General features: G+C 43.7%; 1 protein-coding gene across 1 annotated transcript in view; it reads right to left on the minus strand.

Annotated features, from left to right (window-relative positions):
- WDR48 (WD repeat domain 48) overlaps positions 1 to 24,129 on the minus strand; it is a 353,999-nt gene that overhangs the window by 181,710 nt on the left and 148,160 nt on the right. The window contains exons 10-12 of the mRNA XM_069211082.1: positions 22,779 to 22,881; positions 22,450 to 22,547; positions 2,637 to 2,744 (exon numbers count right to left, since the gene is read on the minus strand). Of these exons, the coding sequence (XP_069067183.1) occupies positions 2,637 to 2,744; positions 22,450 to 22,547; positions 22,779 to 22,881 (309 nt within the window). The remainder of the gene's footprint in view (positions 1 to 2,636; positions 2,745 to 22,449; positions 22,548 to 22,778; positions 22,882 to 24,129) is intronic.

The following is a 24,129-nucleotide window of genomic DNA, read 5'->3' on the forward strand; positions in this document are numbered from 1 at the left end:
TGAATTATGGATTTTGCTCCTAACCATAACTTGTGAATTTCAGTATGTTTTTGGTTTGAGTTTGTAATCATAACTGCATTTAACTGTGCTTTTTTTAGGGGAATTTCTCAGGTTTTTCTCAAACATATGTTAAGGAGTTTTAATGTTTTTATTCTGCATGTTTGCGTTTTCTTTCCCACCAAGGGCTTAGGGTGATAAGAATGTACTAGGACGGCAAGGAACGGTTTTGTTTTGATAGAGGGCACCTTGGGATTTTGTCCAATTCCCGACGTGTTCTCTTCAAAGCCGACCTAAAGTAACCAGCATTTTTTGAATAATAAACTTATGCAGTGGGAGGGAGTTTCTAGAATTCTCCTCTCTTGTTTGTTCAAAGTATAAGAGGCCGAGACCAGATAGACCGTTGAGTGACTCACATCTCAGACATGCTCAGGATACTGAGGGGTGTCAACCTTCCCGCGAGGATAATTTATCTCACTCCACAATTGATTCTGGGATCTGGCGGTCTGATGCTGATTAGGAGGGAGGAAGCAGATTTGCCCTTGCCTCATGGTGATGCATTTTTTAAATTCATAATTTGCTTTGCGTTGTAATATAGATACATATATTTGCTGTGTATATTGTAGTGGAGAATCATTTGTACATGTTTTCATTTAATTGCTGTGACCATTTTGAAACGTGTGCTTTCAGCACGCGGACCTTCCTTTACGAACCTTGCAAAGTGATTTAAAAAATGTCTTCTTTAGACTAAGAAGCGCATTCCAGAGATTTTTGTCAGTGAATGAGTGTTTCAGCTTGGTCATTAGTGAAGCAAAACATCAGGTCACAGGCTTCCTATAACTAGACCGATCACCTTCACAGAATTTGCAACACCCATTGAGAAATATATAGGGGTGTTGACTACTCTTCCATTAACAGAAACTTTACACCTACAACCAAACAAGACAGCTATTTCTCTGTGTGGCCCATCTTTTGACCGTCCCACCCTTCAAAGTTTCCAAACTATCATAAACTTGTTCTCTTCCTCCAGAAGTACTAGCGCTGGGGCGGGATCCGTGTACGAATGAGAAAAATCAACAATCACATTCAATTCTGGAAAACTGTGAAGGCCCCTCCAGTTTATAACACAACAATACAGATGGCTATATATGTGTGGCAAAGGAGACATGCTTCACTGCCTCATCTCAAAGTCTCCACACCACCAAATGTATAACATTTGATGCATAATATGTAAAGTCTCTTTGAATCTCACTAAAAACCTCCCATAAAATACCCTAGTACATCCATCATCCTTTCAACCACACACTCTGAGAGAGCACCCAAGAACACAAAGAAAATCAGAGTGCTTTGAAGTAGTTTCAGAAGGCATGCAGCACTACAAATTCTACAATACAGTAACATGAACAGACCCCATATTAAAAAATTCTTAGAAATAATTTGTCAGCATCCCAGTCATTAGGAAAACACAGCAGTAAGGGCAACCAAATTAGTAGACAGCACAGAAGTTCACTGTCCTTCCATTACATCCAGCCTCTCCGAGAGCCATGAGCATTCCCTTAGTATTACTTTCATCATGCCCATTCTGAATCCGAGCTCCTCACATCCGTAGAATTGGTCTTAATCATGTGTGCTCTATGATCCCCTTTATGCCCTTTCAGCACTGCAAAGGATGGGACACTTTCCTTTACTATTCCTCTCATTCACTACAACTAGCAAGGTCTAGCAACCATACTGAATAACCCAGAATCTTTCTTACTCATCAAAGCACTAGTTGCCTCTTGTCAGTAGGTGCTAGTCCGATAAACTAGGCCAGTTAGCAGATATCTAGGTACAACACACAAATGCACCAATTTGGTGGCATGCAGCAAGTGACGCCAAATAATATTGGCTTCAAGTCTCAGCACCCTACTCCAGAATCAGTGGACCACAAAGTAGCTCAAAATCCTGCAGCTTTACATGTGGACTTCAACCAGTCAATTATGCTCTTCAGTGAGTGAATATGTTGAAGTCTATACAGGGTCACTGTAATCATGATAATAATAGGAATATTAACATAATGACCAGTGTTCTAATCTATTGTATGAAGCTGTTTATATAGCACTGTAAAGTTTTTAAAGCAATGTGATGAATAGTATTATTAATCAAAACAATCTATTTTAGCCTGCAAGAACTGTGTCTGAACAGAAGGGGGCCTTGCCTGATGGCAGTGGTTTGGTCAGAGTTGTTAGGATTTGATGTTTTTATTTTTTATTGTTGTATTGCTTATCCAATTTTCAAAAGACTTGACATGCAGGCAATGAATGAGAAAATCTTGCTAAAAACTAAAGGACGTTCCAGACACATTTTACATATCCCACACTAAGAAAAAGTGCATACACACAGGAAAGAAAGCAGAAAGTGTTCTGCGATTCTGTGATGATGATTAAGCTATTCAATTGCCTTGAGAAGATCACACATTACAGATCTGTTACATGATCAAAGGGCCTACAAAAAATCCTGTTAGAACACTTATTTGTTTGTTACAGCTAAGAAAGTTTTACTGAGATTATCAATTCATCCAAACCCAAAGAGAAATATACTTAAAGATACTTGGATAGTTGGTGGCATAACTAGAAAAGGTATAGCAAGCAGCTTCTTACCCCAGTTTTTAGATCTACTGAGAACCAGTTTGGAACGTACACCATTTTAAATCGTTTCTTAATTTCTTCCTCAAAATCTACTTTTCCAAGATCTTCCACTTTACATGCCTGCATAGGAAAATAAGCAAAATCAAGAACTGCTCTTTATTATAAAAATAACCATAGCTAGTATTTTAGTTATCAATCAACTGCAACAGCAGACTGTACAGTATCAATCTTGAATTAGCCAATCATCAAGAAATGTATCACCAGACCTTCAAAGAATTAAATAAGAACAACATATCAGCACAACTGTTATAATCACCTATATGCACATCAAGCAACAATGCACGCATTTTGTGCCTACTCATGGAAGGCAGCAGGGACACGTTTCCCTAGACAGAAATGGTGGACGCCTAAATGTAAGACACTTGACAGGATGTCATTATTTATATTATATCAATTAGTTTAACGGTTATGTGGAGTAAGGTTATTGGTACAAAGAGGACTACAGTTTACATTAATTTCTAGTGTATAATTAATAATGCAAGTTTAACAAATGTACTTTTTTCAAGTATGCAACAAGCAACCATTTATATACCTTGCGAACTGGCTGATGGCCCTTCTCAGTGTAAAATCACAGCAATTAAAAAGTAGCTGTGGCACAAAGTAGGCCTGGCAGCAATATGCTGTCAGTGGATAAACCTGTGTAACATAGATCATACATAAATATGCTAACTATATTTTGTTCTAGCAGTCTAGAGCCACCTAAGCTTGATTAAGGATATATAGATTCCAAGCTTTACATAAGCATAGGATTTTTCCAGAATCATTGAGAAAGAAAAATGTGTACAAAGTACCAATAAGTAGACAATGTAGGATTATTTTATAGGTGGGATACATAGTTAAGTTGGTCACGATTACTGACTTGTTTCCAACTTTACGAGGTGTTCTTACCTTATCTATCTAGGAGATGGAAATAGGGTGATGTGAAATTGTCTGTGTTCTTGAAAAAAAAAAAAAGGCTTATCTACGCACAAAGACAACACTTAACAAGTGGTGTGAACTAAGTAGTAGATAGGCAGCACTCGGGTGAAATGGGCACATACTGATTTTAGGTAGTATAATGGCTATATAATTCTAAGTACTAATAGCCTTTAGGTGGCATGCCTCCCATCTTATAAATTACTGGCCCTAGTATTTTGAGGTTTTACTCAAGCAATTGGTATTTGCAGGGTATACAGTGAAGACATGATGGCCTTAGGGGGACCAATAAGCTTACCCAAGGTTGGTTATTCATGTTTTAAGCTATTTTAATTTCACTAATTGACTTCCGAGACAAAGGAAGTGTCTCTGTCGACACTGAAAGTCAAGGTGTCTTTTCCAGACAATTCCATCTTGATAATTTCTCCCAAGTTAAGAAAAAAATACTCAATGGAAAGTTAGTGTGAACATTTCTTTACATGTTCATGTCCCATCCAAGAGGTGTTAATTACTCAGTCAATAAAACTTTATTTAGTCCAGAGAGGACATAAACAAAATTATTAAATACACAATACATCTATTAACAATATCACAGAATTAAAAAAGTCAATCATAAGATAAAACATTAATCCATAAAATAAGAAACAGTTCAATAAAAAGACATCATTTAAAACACACAATTCACGTAATAAATACCATACCTCTAAAAATAGGTGTCAGTGTATAAGAGATACAAATAGAGGACTCAGCTCACCTAATTAGAAAATCTTTTGCCAATAAGTTTTCTGGCTTTCACAGCTGATAAGATCAAATAAAACTTAGCAACACAAACCATGTCCGTTTGCAACAACCACAAATATAACATTGCTTCCTCATGGGTCATACTATTTAGTGCCCTGAGAAGTGAAAATAAAAAGGCCATTTTCTGCTCACAGTATAAATCACAACATAAAACCATATGCAGCTGTTACTAGGCATAACAGAATCGCATGGACATGGCATTAGACCCCTGAATGTGTATGCACTGGAAGGATAAGTCACCAGAAAATGGGCTAAGCCCAACCAAAATATCATCAAGTAGAATCTATAGTGTTGAGGAACCCAACACATCTGTTTCAACACTTGGAGTAGGACATAAAGGAAGGTATGCTGCCACCATAGCCTTACTTAAATTACTACTCCATCTTTCTTCAGTAATCTGGATGAGTAACTAATTCTCAGCCAATAAAATGTCTTGTTTACTTATGGGCCCTGGTAGTTATACCACCCAACATTTTCTTCACATACATTAACCATTTACACTTATGCACCTCTTCAAGTTTCAAACAATCTAAAATCAGTGACTGGGTAAGAGCCGCTTCTATTCTGGCCCATATTGACTGCCACAATAACACTGGGGCTAATCTGACCACATCTTCCAAACAAGCATTTTCAGTGCAACGGGGCTCGCATTTGCTCGAGTTAGAGCTATTTGCGTTGTAAACTCTTAACCGGACTTTTCTTGACACAAATTAAAAGAAAAAAAAAAAAAGCGCAATCGCGCTATGTAAAATGCAGCAGGATCGCACTAAAATTGAAAACGCAAAAACGGAGCGCGATCGCGCTATGTAAACCCCAGCGTGATCGTGCTGCAGGGAAAATTAACAGATAAAGTAGTCCGGAAACCCGGGCTGAAAACATCGAGCCTCGAATGGTTTCAGTAGTTTACCGGTGCTGTGTAGGTGGGTTAAATACCGGAAAAGGCATGATGTAGGCATGCCTTTAACAAATTAAAGCAAGCAGGTTTTAAAGAGCAAGCCCAGGAACCAATGAAGGTGATTGACGTGACCTGGGCGTGGTTTATAGCCCAAAAAGAGATTAAATCATGGACGGAGTGCTTTGCGTTCGCCCATAAAAAGGGAGGCCAAGTTCATGGCAATAACAGATGGGATACTACTGGGAAGTGACAACAAACTTCTCAATTTGTTCTCACTCATTTGCAAGGGGGTTGAACCAGTATACCCCCATACACCCACACCATATGTGACAATAGAAATAGTCCTGGCTTTATAGGCAATGATAATTGAGTTAAGTGGCGCAGAGCCTAGTTTAGAGATAAATTTACAGAGATACAACCACCTCCTCGTACTGCGTGACCATAGCTGCTTTAAGATTGTCCCATTTGCTATCATTATCAAAGGGCACTGCCAGATATGTAAATGTGGAGACACATTTCAGACGTGTGTCTCCAATACTACAAGGAAGGTACTATGCTTTTGGGCCGTCTGCAGACTATGGTATAAGATTTCGCTTTATTGGTGGAAAAACACAGCGCAGTCATAAAATCAACAAATTTAACTAGCAGCTTTTGAAGACCCCTCCCTGTTCACACCATGAGGACGCAGTCATCAGTAGACAAGCAAACAGGTTGCTGACGAGCACCTATCTTTGGTGGGGTCGATCTCAACCTCTACTAAAGCTTCCTCAAGGTCGAATAAAAACTACAAAGAAAGGGGGCCCAGAACACACCCTTGTCTGACCTCCTTTCTAACCTTGAAGAATCAAGAGCATTCTCCATTCAGCTCATTCCTAATCCTGGCTTCCACGTCACTATGCAGTTGCGCCAATATCTAAACAATCTTAAGGTTAGCCCCCCCCTTCTTAATCAGCATTTCCCATTATTTACTTCTGACAACGTTATCAAATGCCGCCCTTAAGTCCATTAACGCCAAGTAGAGAAACCTTGCAATATGCCTACGTACTTCTCTAACAACAAACACAGGTCAAGACAATTGTTGCACGCCTTTATTTCTTGTACATTCAATAGGGTATTCCATCTCGTTCTCGCCCGTCTTCACATATACATTATTTCAACTCAGCGCCAGCGGGTTATGGTCGCTCAGCCCACTAGCAAGAATCTGTAAATAGACCACTTTTCAACATCAAGAATTAAAAATCATGACATGATCAATCACTGATCCTCTCCCCCTTCCTTGAAAAGTTACATGAGGAACACAGTGCTTAGACAATATATCACTCCCAATATTAAATCATGTATAATCATCAAGCTATTTAGTTTATCCATGCTTGGGCTAAGCACAAAATGCAAAGTACTGGTGGCCTGTTGTAGGAAGTTGGCTCTGTATGCACTATTTCAAAGTAAGGAATAGTATGCACAGAGTCCAAGGGTTCCCCTTAGAGGTAAGATAGTGGCAAAAAGAGATAATACTAATGCTCTATTTTGTGGTAGTGTGGTCGAGCAGTAGGCTTATCAAAGGAGTAGTGTTAAGCATTTGTTGTACATACACACAGGCAATAAATGAGGAACACACACTCAGAGACAAATCCAGCCAATAGGTTTTGTTATAGAAAAATATATTTTTTCTTAGTTTATTTTAAGAACCACCGGTTCAAATTCTACATGTAATATCTCATTTGAAAGGTATTGCAGGTAAGTACTTTAGGAACTTTGAATAATTACAGTAGCATATATACTTTTCACATAAAACACAAATAGCTGTTTTAAAAGTGGACACAGTGCAATTTTCACAGTTCCTGGGGGAGGTAAGTTATTGTTAGTTTTAGCAGGTAAGTAAATCACTTACAAGTCTCAGGTTTGGGTCCAAGGTAGCCCACCGTTGGGGGTTCAGAGCAACCCCAAAGTTACCAAACCAGCAGCTCAGGGCCGGTCAGGTGCAGAGGTCAAAGAGGTGCCCAAAACACATAGGCTTCAATGGAGAGAAGGGGGTGCCCTGGTTCCAATCTGCCAGCAGGTAAGTACCCGCGTCTTCGGAGGGCAGACCAGGGGGGTTTTGTAGGGCACCGGGGGGGACACAAGTCAGCACAAAAAGTACACCCTCAGCAGCGCGGGGGCGGCCAGGTGCAGTGTGTAAACAAGCGTCGGGTTCTCTGTAGGTTTCAATGGGAGACCAAGGGGTCTCTTCAGCGGTGCAGGTAGGCAAGGGGGGGGCTCCTCGGGGTAGCCACCACCTGGGCAAGGGAGAGGGCCTCCTGGGGGTCACGCCTGCGCAGAAGTTCCGTTCCTTCAGGTGCTGGGGGCTGCGGGTGCAGGGTCTTTTCCAGCCGTCGGGACTTTAGGTTCAGGCAGTCGCGGTCAGGGGGAGCCTCGGGATTCCCTCTGCAGGTGTCGCTGTGGGGGCTCAGGGGGGACAACTTTGGTTACTCACGGTCTCGGAGTCGCCGGAGGGTCCTCCCTGAGGTGTTGTTTCTCCACCAGTCGAGTCGGGGTCGCCGGGTGCAGTGTTGCAAGTCTCACGCTTCTTGCGGGGATTGCAGGGGTCTTTAAATCTGCTCCTCTGTAACAAAGTTGCAGTTCTTTTGGAGCAGTGCCGCTGTCCTCGGGAGTTTCTTGTCTTTCTTGAAGCAGGGCAGTCCTCTGAGGATTCAGAGGTCGCTGGTTTTTGGGAAAGCGTCGCTGGAGCAGGTTTCTTTGGAAGGCAGGAGACAGGCTGGTAGGTCTGGGGCCAAAGCAGTTGGTGTCTTCTTTTCTTCCTCTGCAGGGGTCTTTCAGCTCAGCAGTCCTCTTCTTCTTGTAAGTTGCAGGAATCTAAATTCTTAGGTTCAGGGAAGCCCTTAAATACTAAATTTAAGGGCGTGTTTAGGTCTGGGGGGTTAGTAGCCAATGGCTACTAGCCCTGAGGGTGGGTACACCCTCTTTGTGCCTCCTCCCAAGGGGAGGGGGTCACATTCCTATCCCTATTGGGGGAATCCTCCTTCTACAAGATGGAGGATTTCTAAAAGTCAGAGTCACCTCAGCTCAGGACACCTTAGGGGCTGTCCTGACTGGCCAGTGACTCCTCCTTGTTTTTCTCATTATCTCTCCTGGACTTTCCGCCAAAAGTGGGGGCTGTGTCCAGGGGCGGGCATCTCCACTAGCTGGAGTGCCCTGGGGCATTGTAACACGAAGCTTGAGCCTTTGAAGCTCACTGCTAGGTGTTACAGTTCCTGCAGGGGGGAGGTGTGAAGCACCTCCACCCAGAGCAGGCTTTGTTTCTGTCCTCAGAGGGCACAAAGGCTCTCACCGCATGAGGTCAGAAACTCGTCTCTCAGCAGCAGGCTGGCACAGACCAGTCAGTCCTGCACTGAACAATTGGGTAAAATACAGGGGGCATCTCTAAGATGCTCTCTGTGTGCATTTTTTTATAAATCCAACACTGGCATCAGTGTGGGTTTATTATTCTGAGAAGTTTGATACTAAACTTCCCAGTATTCAGTGTAGCCATTATGGAGCTGTGGAGTTCGTTTTTGACAGACTCCCAGACAATATACTCTTATGGCTACCCTGCACTTACAATGTCTAAGGTTTTGCTTAGACACTGTATGGGCATAGTGCTCATGCACTGGTGCCCTCACCTATGGTATAGTGCACCCTGCCTTAGGGCTGTAAGGCCTACTAGAGGGGTGACTTATCTATACTGCATAGGCAGTGTGAGGTTGGCATGGCACCCTGAGGGGAGTGCCATGTCGACTTACTCGTTTTGTCCTCACTAGCACACACAAGCTGACAAGCAGTGTGTCTGTGCTGAGTGAGGGGTCCCCAGGGTGGCATAAGATATGCTGCAGCCCTTAGAGACCTTCCCTGGCATCAGGGCCCTTGGTACCAGGGGTACCAGTTACAAGGGACTTACCTGGGTGCCAGGGTTGTGCCAATTGTGGAGACAATGGTACATTTTAGGTGAAAGAACACTGGTGCTGGTGCCTGGTTAGCAGGGTCCCAGCACACTTCTCAGTCAAGTCAGCATCAGTATCAGGCAAAAAGTGGGGGGTAACTGCAACAGGGAGCCATTTCTTTACACCTGACTACCAGCTCTTCCACATATCCTATGCTGGAAACATGTACCTTTGAGGCAGGACCACATGTATGTCGTATTTATAGACTCACGAGCATAATTTGATCTGGTACCGAGACACACCTTATGGGAGTTTTTGGAAGCTTATAGAATTCCTGGTGATCTCCTGTGGATCCTAAGAGTATTGCACCAAGGTACATATTCAAAAGTCAGATGGAGCAGAGGAGGGGACCTTACATCTAAAATCCCCATTAGGCGAGGCGTTAGACAAGGGTGCATGTTTGCACCAACATTGTTTAGCCTGTACATAAATGGCACAGTGAAAAGGCTGTTACAATGTAGGCATGATGAACCTAAAAGTGCTGGGGTATCTGTTCCAGTCCTTAGGTTTGTAGATGATACGCTTTTAATATCAAGATCCCCTATGGGACTACAATGTGACCTGGATACCTTTGCTGCTTTCTGCCATGAAAGAGGTTTAGAATAAAATCTGTCAAGGCCAAGTTTATGATGATCAACTCACATCGGTCCTCCAGAAAGAAGCCGATAATTTGTGGAGCTCCTCTTGAACAAGTCAAATATTTCGACTATCTGGGGGTAAGGCTGGTGGATAACATGCACTGGGGACCTCAACTAGACAAAAGTAAGTCTATCTTATTTCAGAGGGTAATGGCTTTACAGAGAAGATATAAAGCTACTGGGAGGTGGCTCGGCCTCGCCGGTTCTAAAAGTTTATGGGGCCGCTGCTGTGTCAGCAGCCACATATGGGGCTGATATTTGGGGCTAAGGAAACGAAACACCATTGTCACAGACAGAAAATACGTTTGTCAGGGCTTTGTTTGATCTCCCAATGAGTGTACCCCTTCTACCACTCATTTATGACCTGTCCCTAAATAGGATTCACCATTTGACTGCTTTGAGATCCTGGTGTATTGGGAAAAATTGTGGTCATCTGCGGAATCCTCCCCATGTAGGATATCACTTGTCGAATTGGTATCCTTAGACTTACCCTGGCTAAAACATGTAAAACAATTAAAGGATATGTTAAAAATTGAGGAATCGTGGAGCAGGCCTAGGTCAATGGGGAAAGACAGTGCAGAAATTGAAAAAAGAATATTGGGATCACATTGTGTTAAGAGCCTGGGTTGATCAGAAAAATTGGAGTATAACTGTGCAATTTTTGTTACATAAGTGTATTCCCAAATTTGAACCATATGTTAACAGAATCACTCCCCTCCAAGAAAAACAACTATATATTTTGTTCAGATGTGGGGTTCTTCCCCTAAAATCCTTCACTGCATGTTGGGGGAAAAAAATCACCGACCAATCTTCCTGCCCACACTGCTTAGTGCTTAATGAATCCGAGGCTCATTTTTTCTTTTTTTGTCCACAATACGCTCAGGCGCAGAAAAAAATGGATAATTCCACTATGCAAATTAATGGGTGTGAGACAATACAAGATAATGTTATGAATGCTAAAAAGTGAAACCCAAGAAACAATCATGTTTCCAGGTTTCTAGCTATTTGCACTGAGCTTGGAGACTGACTTAGAATTACTACTTAAAATGCCCAGTAACCATGTGGACACAAACAGATACAATCTAATTATGACTGATATAGCATTTTATGTGATTGTTGAGCTTATTGTAGGTCGCCTGATGTAAATATTCGACATGGCAAATTGTACAAATTTAGTAAGTGCATGATCTGCAGTTTCTCGTTATTTGTATTGGTATTGGAAATTGAGACTGAACCAGTACTCAAAAGACCCCGTAATTATGCAGACCCAAATAGACACAACATATGTACAACTTTGGTAGAGTATCCTAAGTGATTGTTGAATTTATTGTGGGTTGACTTTTTGCAAATATTCGACATGGCAAATTGTAAACATTTTAATTGAACTTAGTATGAACAAGAGTTTAATGTATTTTATTTATTTATTTATGGCTTCAAAGCCGAAATAAAGTATTTACTACTACACTTTGCTAGTACATAACAAAATATATGCAGCTTCAGAATATGTTCTAGGAGTTATTTTGCCAAATAACAGGTAGCATGGTTTATTTGTACAAAAGACAATTGTGCTGCATCCAAGTCCTAGCAGGTTGTATTTTGCCAAGCATTTATAGTCCATATATCATACCACTTACATAACATACAACTCATCATATGTTCTTAGTTCTCCATCAGGGGAAATCATCATTATTGATGAATGTCAGGATGTTTCCATCGATCCAGAAGGCTCACAGAACAGGTAAAAAACATATTTAAAATCGAATTATCTGTTTAAATAAAAAAAATAAAAAAAAATGATAAATGTTTGCAATCTTTGTTTTTAAATCTAAGTGGGAAGAGGTTGCAAAGGGAATTAGGTGCTTCACCATAAAGCTCCCCAATATGTCAACACCCACGAATGCCTGTGATCATCATTGTTTCATAACTATTGGGATGCAGAAATATGCAGTACCTATAAGAGAGGAGGGAAAGACAGAGAAAAATGTACATTATCAAACATTGATACCCTGCAAAGCAGTTGCAAAATCGGTCTTGGCAGTGGTGTTTAAAGAAAGGGTAGGCTCAAAGCCACAGAAGAGCAACAAATTTAAGAAATGGGGCTATCCCTAACCTGAGCAGCAGTAGTAGCAATTACTTGCTTAGACTCTGAAACTTCCACATCTAGAATGGTTAAAAATGTCACACCGAGAGCCTCAAAGATTTAGTTCTTTCTCTAAATAATACTTGAGACACAGCTTACCATTCCAAAATAATCAAGTACTATTCTATAGAGGTCACCGGACTGGTAAAGAATGAAGGTAAAAGCTTGAAATTAGTTAACAGAGAAGATATGTGAAGGCAAAAACAACCTTATACATATGTAGAACATGTTAGGCTCACCAGTAAAGAAACCATTAATTTCACTAAGCCTCTTGGCTCAAGTGTTAGATACTACAAATGCTAAATTCCACAAGATAGATAGCCTTGTAGACTGACTTACATATGGGCTTCAAAGAGCACATACTTTTGTAAGAAGATTACCTTCCCAAGAAGGATCTGGTCTTCTGTTGAGATAGGAATGTCTGATGCATGGTGTACAGTTTCACCCCGCCACCCCCACACAATTAATTGCAGACTGCATATATTTGTTATCCTGGCTTTTGACTTTGGCCCTAGTCTCACGCAAATCTAGTGTGTGAGGGGGAGGTCTAGTAGGCCGGTGCTTCGAGATGGGTGAGGCATTTGATCTACCCTGAGACCTGGAGGGGGACATGAAGTATGGCCCGTTGTACAAACAGCGGACTACTGTCCCTTTAATGGGATTACCAAAGAGTGGTGGTAGCAGTGTACCTTCTTCGGTGAACCCATAGTTGTGACCAGATCTTTCCTGGCCTTTTGCACAAGATGGAGGTGAGGTTGTTTTCCCAGACAAAGGAAGTGTATAGCTGGAGGAAGAAGATCAAAAAGAAGAAGGCACTGATGTGAGTGGAGGGAAGACAATCCTCCTTTGAAAATTTGAATAGCTTATTGCTGAACAAGGAGCTGTTGATTAGTCTCTCTGGAGTACTGTCATTTTGAGGGAAGGAGTGAGGGAATAGAGTATGTTGTGCAAAGTAAAGAGGAGCCTTAGGGTGAGGCCAAGCCTCTTCTTTCCTTGTGCCCTCCTTTAGGCTTGCTAATGACAGCCAGGTGCAGTAAGTTCACACTTCTTGGTGTCTCTATTGTGGGTACTCTAGGCTGGAGGCAATTCTCACACTACACAAAGTCTGTGTTTGGAGGCTAGTCTACAAATGACATTTGGAAGGGCAACCATCACAAACCAGTTCTGAAAGTGAGAGTGTAGATACATATCTCCTGTCTGTTCTGACGACATGATTACAGGACCAAGTGGCTCACGTGTTGCTCTGCAGAGTACTCAGAGGACTGCTGCACACCAAGAGCTGGTGTCTGCCAGACAGACAGTTCCCCATAGGTGAGAGGATCCTTAGTTAAGAGCAGTGCACCAGCCCAGAAGCTGGGAACCAGCCTGCATGCTGAGAGACGGAAGGAGATTGTTCACTCTGTCTTTACGGTCAGTACTCCTGCAGAGTTAAGTGCAGTGAGACCCCAGCATAATGGGTCTGCAAAAGAGGAGCTTTGTGCCCAGTGTCTGTGTGCCCCAGAACCTCCGCCTGTGAATGAAAGCGGGACCCAGGAAGCTGCGCTATGTCCAAAGCCACTGAGCGCAAAGCGAGATGTTGTGGCGTTACCGGGCTTCTGAACTTGATCGTGAAGTGGCAGTGTGACCTGAGCAGCTGCCCCCACTGTGAACCATATTGCGTCTGCTGCACGTCTGCGCTGTCAAGCCGAGATGGGGGACTTGTTGCATACAGTCTGGAGTTGTGCTGTTCTGGCCGGTTTCTGGACTGGGGTATTTGATTGCCTGGAGGGAGTGCTGGGCCTTACTCTGCTGAGGACCCCACAGGGTGCACTGTTGCACACATCAGACGACACTGATGGGAACAAATATCAGCAGATCCTGCTATGTCTGGGCCTTACTATAGCCAAGTGCAATGTTGCAAGGGCGTGGAGCAAAGCTCCCATCTCCTCCCTTGAGGTTCGGAAGGGGGACTGGACCTCTGCTTAGGTTTGGAACTTTCTATTTAGATAGCTTGGGATTGCTGAATGAAATACTATACAATTTGGGAAGGGTGGGCTTGCTACGGTGGGATACAACTGGAGTCGTGCCCCCGGCAGGGGAGTTCCCTGGAAGCAGACATCACAGTATTCACAACTCGAATATCAATTTTTTTGGGGGGTGGGATTGGAGTTAGTCTGGATTTGTAGATTTTTCTTTGAGCAGTACCCCTGCATGCCATTAGGTGGTGTCGGTTGACTCCACGTCCGTCATTGGCGTCGTGGACACCAGACATGATGTTGAGGCTAGCATACAGGGGCCACCCAGGCGTGCTGACATCAGTTTCTTTTCATGATTTTCCACACCAGAAGTGCAGAGTAATGAAGAACACTGACCCTTCTGCGCCAGAACTAGGGCCCTGAAAGGGAAGACCCGGTCCCTAGAAATCAGTTTGCAGAGTGGAGAGGATGGGTGGTTCAGTAAGAAATCTGCAACTAGAATATGTCTCTACTACATAATTTGTTACTGAATAGTAAGTAACTTGTTCATCTGAGCAAGACTTCTAGTTGAAGATTCCTTACCTTACAACAGACACCCAAGCAATACCATCCCTGGAGGAGGGTCTGTGAACCAAGATTATACTAGGAAGTCCAGCAGGACCGAACAGGCAAAGTACTCGTCCCTTCGGACAGGACGGTCCAGGTTGTAGTGTCAGGTAAATGTGTGCGAGGATGCCCACATTGCTGCCTGGCAGATGTCCAGGATTGGAACTCTGCACGCTAACGCAGTGGTTGCAGCTGTTGCTCTAGTAGAGTGAGCATGCAAGCCCTCCAGGGGTTGCTTTTTAGCCAATGTGTAGCACATTACTATGGAGAGAACAACCCATCTAGAGATGCCTCTCTTCTGCACAGCCTGACCTTTCTTCGCACCCACAGAACCCACAACGAGTTGATCCATCCACCTAGAACTCTTTGGTACGATCAAGATAGAAAGCCAATGCTCTTTTAGGGTCCAGGCACTGGAGTTTCCTTTTTCTTGGAAGGATGTGGTGATGCGTAAAATGTAGGCAAAGTAATGGATTGGCCTACATGAAAGGGCATGACTAGCTCCGGTAGAAAGGAAGCCCTGGGGCGAAGCACCATCTTGTCAGGATGGATGGAGATGAAAGGTTGCTTCAAGTAGATTCTGCAGCTCATTCACTATGCAGGCAGAGGTGATAGGTACAAGGAAGACTGTTTTCAGAGTGAGCAGGCAAAGTGGGCAGTTGTGAAGTGGCCGAATAGGAGCACCCATCAGAAAAATAAAACTGCGTTGAAATCCCATTGTGGCATTATGAACGGAGAAGGAGGAAACTGATGGGTAAGACCTTTAAGAAATCTTTGAACACTGGGAGATTTAAACAAGGAGGGTTGGTCAGGCAATCTGAGGAAAGCCGAGACGGAGATAAATAGCCAAGGAGGGTGCCCGGAGCAAAGCCCTGATGGGCCAGAGAAAGAACAGTCTAAAGAACCTAAGAAAGAACCTAAGAAAGAGGGGCAGAGACGGGGTCAACAGACTTATCTGTACACCATCCCACAAATTTGTTCCATCAACATGTGTGTACCGTTTTGGCGGAGGGATGCCTGGCTGCCAAGAAAACGTTACAGACTTTTGGCAGTAGGTCAAAAGCTGTCAACTGCCACCACTCAATCTCTGAGCAAGAAGGGCGAGACTGGACAGGTTCAGGTGGAGAACCATCCCCCGCTGCAGCAACAGAAGACCCTTCTGAAGGGGCAGTCTGATCGGAGGATCGATGGCCATATTCAAGTGCTCGGGATATACCATACTCTACATGCCCAGCCCAGCACCACAAGAATGACTTGGGCCCGGTTGTTCTTGATCTTCTTGAGAACTCTGGGCAGAAGTGGTATTGGTGGAAAGGCCCGAGTTCCACTTGAGGCGAAAATTGTTGCCAAGCGAGTGTCGCCTTGGAAACTCCAACAAGTAAGACAGCTGACATTTTGCGTTCTCTGCAGAGGCGAACAAATCTAAACTTAGATCTCCCCACTGCTGAAAGAGACCTTGCGGCACCTCCGAATGGAGACACCATTCATGATCAACCAGGCATTGATGGCTGAGTGTGTCCGCTCTGGTGTTCAGAGAATTCACCTGATGTTGAACAACCAGGGATATGCCCTGATGTTCCAGCAATGTCCAGAGACGCAAAGCCTCATGACAAAAGGTCAACGACTCTGACCAGACATGCTTGTTGCAGTACCACATGGCAGTGGTGTAGTCTGTGGACACCTGCACCACTTTCCCTTTGAGCGAGAGAAGGAATGCTTTCAATACTAGCCTGATCGCTCTGAGCTCTAAACGGCTGATATGGAGCTCAAACTCTGCTGGAGACCAGACGCCTCTAGTCTCCGCCTCTCCCAAGTGGCCACCCCAGCCCAAGACTGATGCATCTGTCACTAAGGTCAGATCTGGCTGGGGAAGGGAGCAGGATCTGCCTCACATCCAATCACAGTTCAAAAGCCACCACTGTAGGTCTTGCGCATCTTTGTCCGAGATCTGGACCATGTCGGAAAGATTTCCCTGGTTCTGCGCCCACTAGAACTTCAGGTCCCACTGCACAGCCGGCACATGCCATCTGGCCTGTGTCACCAGCAAGATGCAGGAGGCCATTGGGCCCAGCAGCCTCAAAATCATTCTCACCGGAATAGAGGCTGAAACATTGGCATCAGCCTATATATCCTTGGCTCATCGCTCGGGAGGATAGGCCCAAAACTGCACTGTGTCCAAAACAGCTCCGATGAAAGGGAGCATTTGAGAGGGAGTCAGGTGTGACTTTGGTGCGTTTATAGTGAACCCCAGCGAATGCAGGAGGTCTGCCGTAGTCTGGAGGAGGGAGACGACAGCCTGGGTCGAGCCCGCCTTCAACAGCCAGTCATTGAGGTAGAGGAAGACTGAAACACCCAACCTGCACAGATCAGCTGCGACCACCGCCATCACTTTGTTGAACACCCAAGGGGCGCTGGTAAGGCCAAAGGGGAGCACAGTAAATTGAAAATGCTTGCAACCTAACATGAACCTCAAGTAACACCTGTGGGTAGGCGGGACAAGTATATAGAAATATGTGTCCTGCAAGTCCAGTGCTACTATCCAGTCTCCTGGGTCCAAGGCAGAAAGGACCTGAGCCAGAGTGAGCATATTGAACTTCTCCTTTTTGAGGAACAGATTAAGGGACCGAAGGTCTAGGATAGGGCAGAGGCCCTTGTCCTTCTTGGGCACCAGAAAGCAGTGGAGATAACAACCACTATCTACTTCTGGCTCAAGAACCCCCTCTATGGCTCCCTTGGCCAAGAGAGCCGTAAACCTGAAGGGAAGTGCTAGGTGATCCTCTGTCATCTGATCGTAGGATGCTGGCATGGATGAAGGGGTAGTCTCGAAGGGGAGGGAGTAGCCCCTTTGGCTTATTTGCAAAAACCACCTGTCTGATGGGATGGTGTGCCAGTGGGGCTCGTAATGGCGTATCCTGCCGCTGACTGGTCCCTGGTGGGGAAGCATCAGACTAGGAAGGTTTGGCGGGTGCAGGACATTTGGGGGGAGGACAGGGGGCGGGGTGGTGGACTGGCTAGACCCCTGGCTCCCTGATCCACGCAGACGCTGGATCCCTCGGCCAGTGTGTGGCGAGGCACAGTGGTTGGCAGGAAATTGACATGGCTTGGCGCCCCTTCCGCAGCCACAAAAGGGGCAGAATGCAGATAGAGGTGGGCGGGTGGTAGCTGCAAGGCTAAGGGACCAGCCCACAGTCCGAGACTCAAAGTGCTGAAGCACCGGGTCTGCTTTGTCTCCAAAGAGATGGGCACCATCGAAGTGCATGTCCATCAGTGTGGATTGGACATCCCCTGAAAAGCCAGATGTCCTAAACCAGGCGAGGCACCTCAAGGCCACCGTTGAAACAACTGATCTGCCTAGAGAGTCGATCGTATCCAACCCACATCTGATTGTGAACTTAGCTACGTCTCTCTCATCAGCAACAACTTTGGAGAGACTGCGCGATCATGCCCCATAGAGTATGGATGTAACAGCTCAAAAGGCATGGAGTGTTCACAGACCACAATGCCAGGCTTGCGGTAGAAAACAGCTTCTTCTCAAGGTGATCCAGTCTCTTGAATTCCCTATCCGGGGAAGCTGAAGGGAATGTGCCATGGCATGCTGAAGCCTGGATGATCAAGTGCTCGGGGGGAGGGGAGAATGGGGAAGGGTGTCAGGTCAGGAATGCTAGGTCATTAGGCACAGGCCTATTGCGGTGGGCTATTGGCCAAGACCTCAGCTTCTCCCCACCACCATAGAAAAAGAAGCCCCCTCTTCCGTAGCCACGGTAGGGGAAGAAAGCATATCAGCATCAGGGGAGGCATCCAGATCACTGGATTCACCCAGTTCCTGGGCCCAGTCGATAGGGTCTCCAACAACCCATCCATACTGTCACCAATCTAGTACCCATAACAATAAGGATCAGGATCTGACCTAGGGACCAAAGTCAGAATCAGCGACACTGGTCTAGCTCCGTGTCAACAATGAGTATGGGATCGGCGTCGCCTCCGGCCCTGCCCGGCATCAGAAACAGACGCTGGAACCGTCGTCGGGGTAGATCGAAATGGTACGACTGATGCCGGTTCAGATCCAGAAGCGGATCCTCAGGCACCCCCCTGGAACTGAGGCCAAAGCTGCTGGTGCGGAACCCAAGGCGGCCCCTGCTGGCCCTGTGGGGCCTGAAGGCACTCCGACAGGAGCGGACTGCCCAAAGATGAGGTGCTTGGCCTTGTAAAATTCCTTCAATTGGTCAGGGGTGGCTCTGGGTCCTGGAAACTCGGGGAGGAATGGAGCCGACCCAGAAGTAGGCTCAGAGGATGGAGGCCTCGAGCGATGATGCTCCTTCTCCTGCGTTGTGCTTCTTAGACTTCTTCTTGTGCTTACCCAACTGTCTGGACGATTTGGAATGGGTCGACGAAGAGTGGTGAGGGCTCCGTGAACGGTCTTGGGATCTTCCTCTCGACCAAGAACAATGCGGAGCTGGAAGCCAGGCCCTGAGTAGCTTTAGGAATCACTCCCTCAAAGCCTTTGGGTTCATGGCCTGGCACTCCGAACACGACTTCGGGTCGTGGTCGCACTCCAAGCACCCCAGACACATGTGGTGCAGATCCGTCACGGACATCACCCGGGGACAGGAGCCGCAGAACTTGTAGCCGATCTTCCGTGACAACATCTCAATGCACCACGAAGTCAAAAGAACTTCGACAAAAGGTTGAAAGGCCAGTCAAAAAGCATCTGTAGGGGTAGCTCTCTTTGGATCTGCGTGTAGGTTGGCGCAGAAAGAAAAGAACTGAAGTCAGTGCGTCGGGGTGGTGCCTATATATGACTCAACATCAAATCCGGTGTCCACAACACCCACGACAAACGCAAAACCTACCAACACCACCTAACAGCAGACAGGGGTACTGCCCGAGGAAAAATCTCCAGATCCAGACTGACGACTGGGGAAAATTCTAAGGTAAGGAATCCTGCAACTAGAAGTCTCAGATAGTGGGTGCATCTTTATTGTTTTTGTTTTGTTTGTTATTTTTATCTTGCTTTGTCATATTTTGTGCATACTGGTCATACAGCCAGGTTGGATGGTCTACCTATCCTAAATGTACAACAGATTGGTTAATATGCATGCTTGCTGTCTATTTAAATTTTACTGCATTATTGTTCAAAACACAATAAAACATTTGGAAAAGAAAAAAGAAAGAACACATCCCTGAGAGTAAACAATAGGCCTTGTCTAAGGCATCATGGACCATTAGGTCTGCTAATTTTCTAAAAACATGCTTAACGATCAAATGACCCTCTGATCTCATCTTCACATCACTGTAAAGGAGCTGGAAGAAATTGTGTACCTTATCTTAAATGGATTGGGCGTACCTGTTTAAAAAGGTGGGAAGGATTGCTGCTCTTAAGTGTTATGCACAGGAGGGACAAACAACAACAAGTGTTCAATGAGGCCAATTATCTTTCCCTGTGTTTACCAGGATTCATGAAGAAGGTGGTTCTCTTAACTATCTGAAAGGTCAAGCACCAGTTGGCTTTCTCATTAAGCTGATACTTTGACAAATAAATATTTCACATTCATTTTGCTATTGGTGTGCTACTTGATAGGCTCCAGAGCATCTAGGTGCTAGGGTACATTATCTGTATGCACCAGAGCAATGTACAAAGTATTGAAAATGAAAACGTGGCACTAGATTGACTGAACCAGGATGTTAAGCAACCTACATCCTGCTTGCAATCTCTGCAAAAGTAGTTATGTTCAAAGGCAGAAAAGACCTAGAGCAAAATTTACTTTCTTTTAATTCTAGTTCTCTATTACAGTAATCTTTACTGAATTTATGGTGATATTTGCTTGTGATCAGGAACACTAACTCAAAAACAATATGTATTGAGGCAAGACAATGTCACAGTATATTTGGCATTTCATATGAATACTCTTATAATTGACAAGCCCAGCTCGTTTTTAACTTTGCATTCCCCTCCTGCCCACTGTCCCCAACATTTCCACACACACAGGCCAGTAATAGCTAGGCATGTGAGAGACCATATGCCCAACTCCAGCTGGGACGCCTTGTCCTTGGTGGTGATCCTCAGTAGGTAAAGTCTGAGGCTCTTGATGTCTACGCATGGACATGCTTCCTATCCTTGTGAGATGGCAGAATCAGTGGCCTCCAAAACTGACAGAAATTTATTGATTCAATTATCTTCACCACACCTAGGGCCATCCATAATTCGAATTACCATCTATTTATTGTACGGTGCTCTGTTTTCTTACAGTCTGAGGCTATGAATGACTTAATGTCATCTGACATTTATTCATAAGTGTTTCCTTCATTTCTCCTATCCCCAGCAAAACCACATCTTTAGAGTCCTGATTAGGGAATCCCAATATTTGTTTAATCTTGCTGAGCACCTCCTTCCAAAAGTGCTTCAATTTGCCACATGTTCATGAGCTATGTAAGACGAGCCTTCTGTGTTGCCACATCTTCAGCACTGACTTTTTATGTCTGGATAGATTTCTTTAAAGAGATGTGGGGTAAGGTACAAGTTAAATTTAAATTTGAAACATTGCTCCCTGTGTATTACAGTTCCATCATTTGTTATGATGTACCATAGCCTTTCACTTCTTTGTCTTCGATGTTTCTCTGGAGGCTCTTTAACCATGTTTTATGGAATCGCCATATGTTATTTTTTTTCCATTCGTCTTTGGCAGCTTGTACTAACAATGGCTCCGCAGTAATACTTTACAATATTATCTTGACAGCTACCACTGCATAAGGCAAACTAGCATGGAAAGGCTCATCAAGGATGGTTTAAGGAGATACTGGGAAATGAAAAATTTACCACATATTTCTAATAAATAGAAGCTGTAAATAGAACCTTTCGGTTGAGCATATCGTTCAATAATTGTTAAACTTTAGCATACCTTACATGTGAAATGTCATGATACGAGAAGTAAAGCAGCTGAATTCCAGTGCGATAAGTGGGTTTTATTCTTGTCAAGAATATCTAAATTGCATTATCTTTCAATATTACTTCTTTACAGTAGGAGAATAGTTGCAAGTAATGCTGTAAAAGGCTCTACCCCTCAGGCCAGCTGACCGCCAACTGTCTGCGACCCATATATACATCTTCACTCACATCAGGCACACACAAACCACTTGATAACCCAACACCACTAGCTACCTTTCACTCAAGGATATTAAGGAGCCTCTTCTTTAACCCTGAGGCTAATTCTGATTAATTGGAGAGCACTTATTATTCCACTCATTCAGAGTTCACTGTACATCCTTCCAAGGTGTAGCCAAGAATGCAAATGTACCAAATGTATTTAACAGTGTTCAGAAGCATCTTCAAGGGAAAAACAAAACATAAAAAGGGCCTTCTTTCCTATAAGTACACCCCAGGTGGTACAGCAGGATGGGAGTCTACGGCTGTCTAGGGACAATGAGAGATATTACAACACCATAACTGTATGCTGGGCTCAAACAGAACCTTCCTTCTGAAAACACCTCCCTCCCAACAGTAAAGGTAAACAGTGAAAGTTAAAAACCATCCAAATGAATCCCGGAGAAAAGGCACATTAATTAAAGGGCAACTTTCAAGATCAACCTTTTGTTTCTCATCATTAATACATCACTATGAAAAGACAAACAGAAATATAGAAAGTGGTGATTTCCGAAGAAGGTGCTTTTTAGAAACAGGGCAATTGAACACGGACCTGGAATGAGGTTAAACCCTCTTAGTGACAGACAGGGGAGAGGCTTAAATGACTTGACACATAATCCACTCACACGATAAACTAAATGTGTAATGACAATATCAGCACTATACAGTGTTGATCGAAATAGCCATATAGGAGTGCACTTACCTTTAAAACATCCCAGTAGGCTACATTATTATTTGTATCTTTGGTTAGTATGTGCCTCTTGTCGTTAAGAATGTGGCACTGAATAATACTAGCACCTCCTAGTGGAAAAATAGGAGAGGGTAAAAAACATCGCTTCAATACATTACAAGGGCCTAGAATCCCAGCTTATCAGAAGGTACACATCAATGAACATTTTCAAGCTCTGTAAATACATTAGCCTCTTTTGTGAAAGCATCTCTTTTAGCGTTGGGCATCAATGAATACTAATATTTTAAGTTAATGCCGTTGTTTGTAACCTTAGAACATGCCCATGACAAATAGCTTGTTACCTTTAATCACTTGATCCGCTTGTGTACATAGTGGTGACAGAAGAGTGTTGAGATCATTATCATATTCCCCAGAAGTTCTGAAGTTATGAATACCCTTTAATGACTGAGAAGGAAAAAAAATCTAGATTAGTTAACACCCCAGTTCAAAGTTTAACATTTCAATCAAAGTTGTGTGTACATGCAAACCATAGCTAATTTTCCAACAGATAAGAGTGAGTACAGAAAATCAAGGTGTGTATGATACATAGATAACTTAAAACTGCATTTTATGGGGCTCAAGTGACAACACGAAAAACTGCAAGCTTTTTAAATGCCTATAAGCATGGAAGTTCTGTCTTGGGGTGTTTTACAGTGTTGAAATGCTCTTAATGGAGTGGTCTAAAAAATAAAATACCTTTCACTTCGAACCATACCTTGAATGGCCTCGGACAAGTAAGCCTACATTCCTCCAGAGAAAATCCCTCCAATTTTCTTTCATTCCATCCATCTGTCCGTTCACTCTTTCAACTACAACCGTCCATATTATTCTTTCACCTTTTGCTCCCTCTATCCATCCAACCATTCATACACCAATACCTTTTTCTTCCACCCCTTTCACATCCATCCACCCATCTCACCTTCGATATAATTTATTAGTACATCAATCATTTACGTCTATCAATAAATCAATGGACCATTCTATAATCCTTTCACTCTCCAGCTTATAATGATATCCATCCCTTAACCCATCTTTTCACCCATCCATCCAGCAAATTTTTCACCTTTCCATCAATTAAGTGTTTGACATTTCCATCCACTCTTTTCAACTTTGTCATTCCTTCAAACCTTTCTTCCAGTCTATCCTTCACATTTTGTTCAGTTTACCCTTTCTTTATGACACTTTCTTCAATGCCTCATTCTTTTCTCTTTCTATTTTACCCCCAAATGTATGTATTTATTTTTTGTTTTTAATCTCTCCACCTTTACTGTTGCAGTTGGTGTCAGTCTATTCTAGGCATTTATTACTAACATTCACTATACTTTGCTCATGGAACAGCCAATGGCTAACATCAGCAGCTCTAGTGCAGTTTTCTCATTACGGCCGTTTGTCTGCAAACCAACACACGAAAGTGACTAATGAATAGGTAAAAGCCTGCTGTCAGAGAAATGGGGACACGGTGCACCACCCCAACATGGCAGCTAGAACATTGTATCAATGCAGAAAAAGCAGGGTTAACTTATTAAGGAATATGGTCAACTGTAACAATGGCAGAAATAATCAGAAAATACAATTATAAAGCACCTGTAATTCCTGGACAGGAAACAGTTTTAACAGTCACTGTGCCATTACACTCACCTCTTCATTGTCCTT

This window comes from Pleurodeles waltl, chromosome 10 (assembly GCF_031143425.1).
Source record: "Pleurodeles waltl isolate 20211129_DDA chromosome 10, aPleWal1.hap1.20221129, whole genome shotgun sequence".
Classification (NCBI taxonomy): Eukaryota; Metazoa; Chordata; class Amphibia; order Caudata; family Salamandridae; genus Pleurodeles; species Pleurodeles waltl.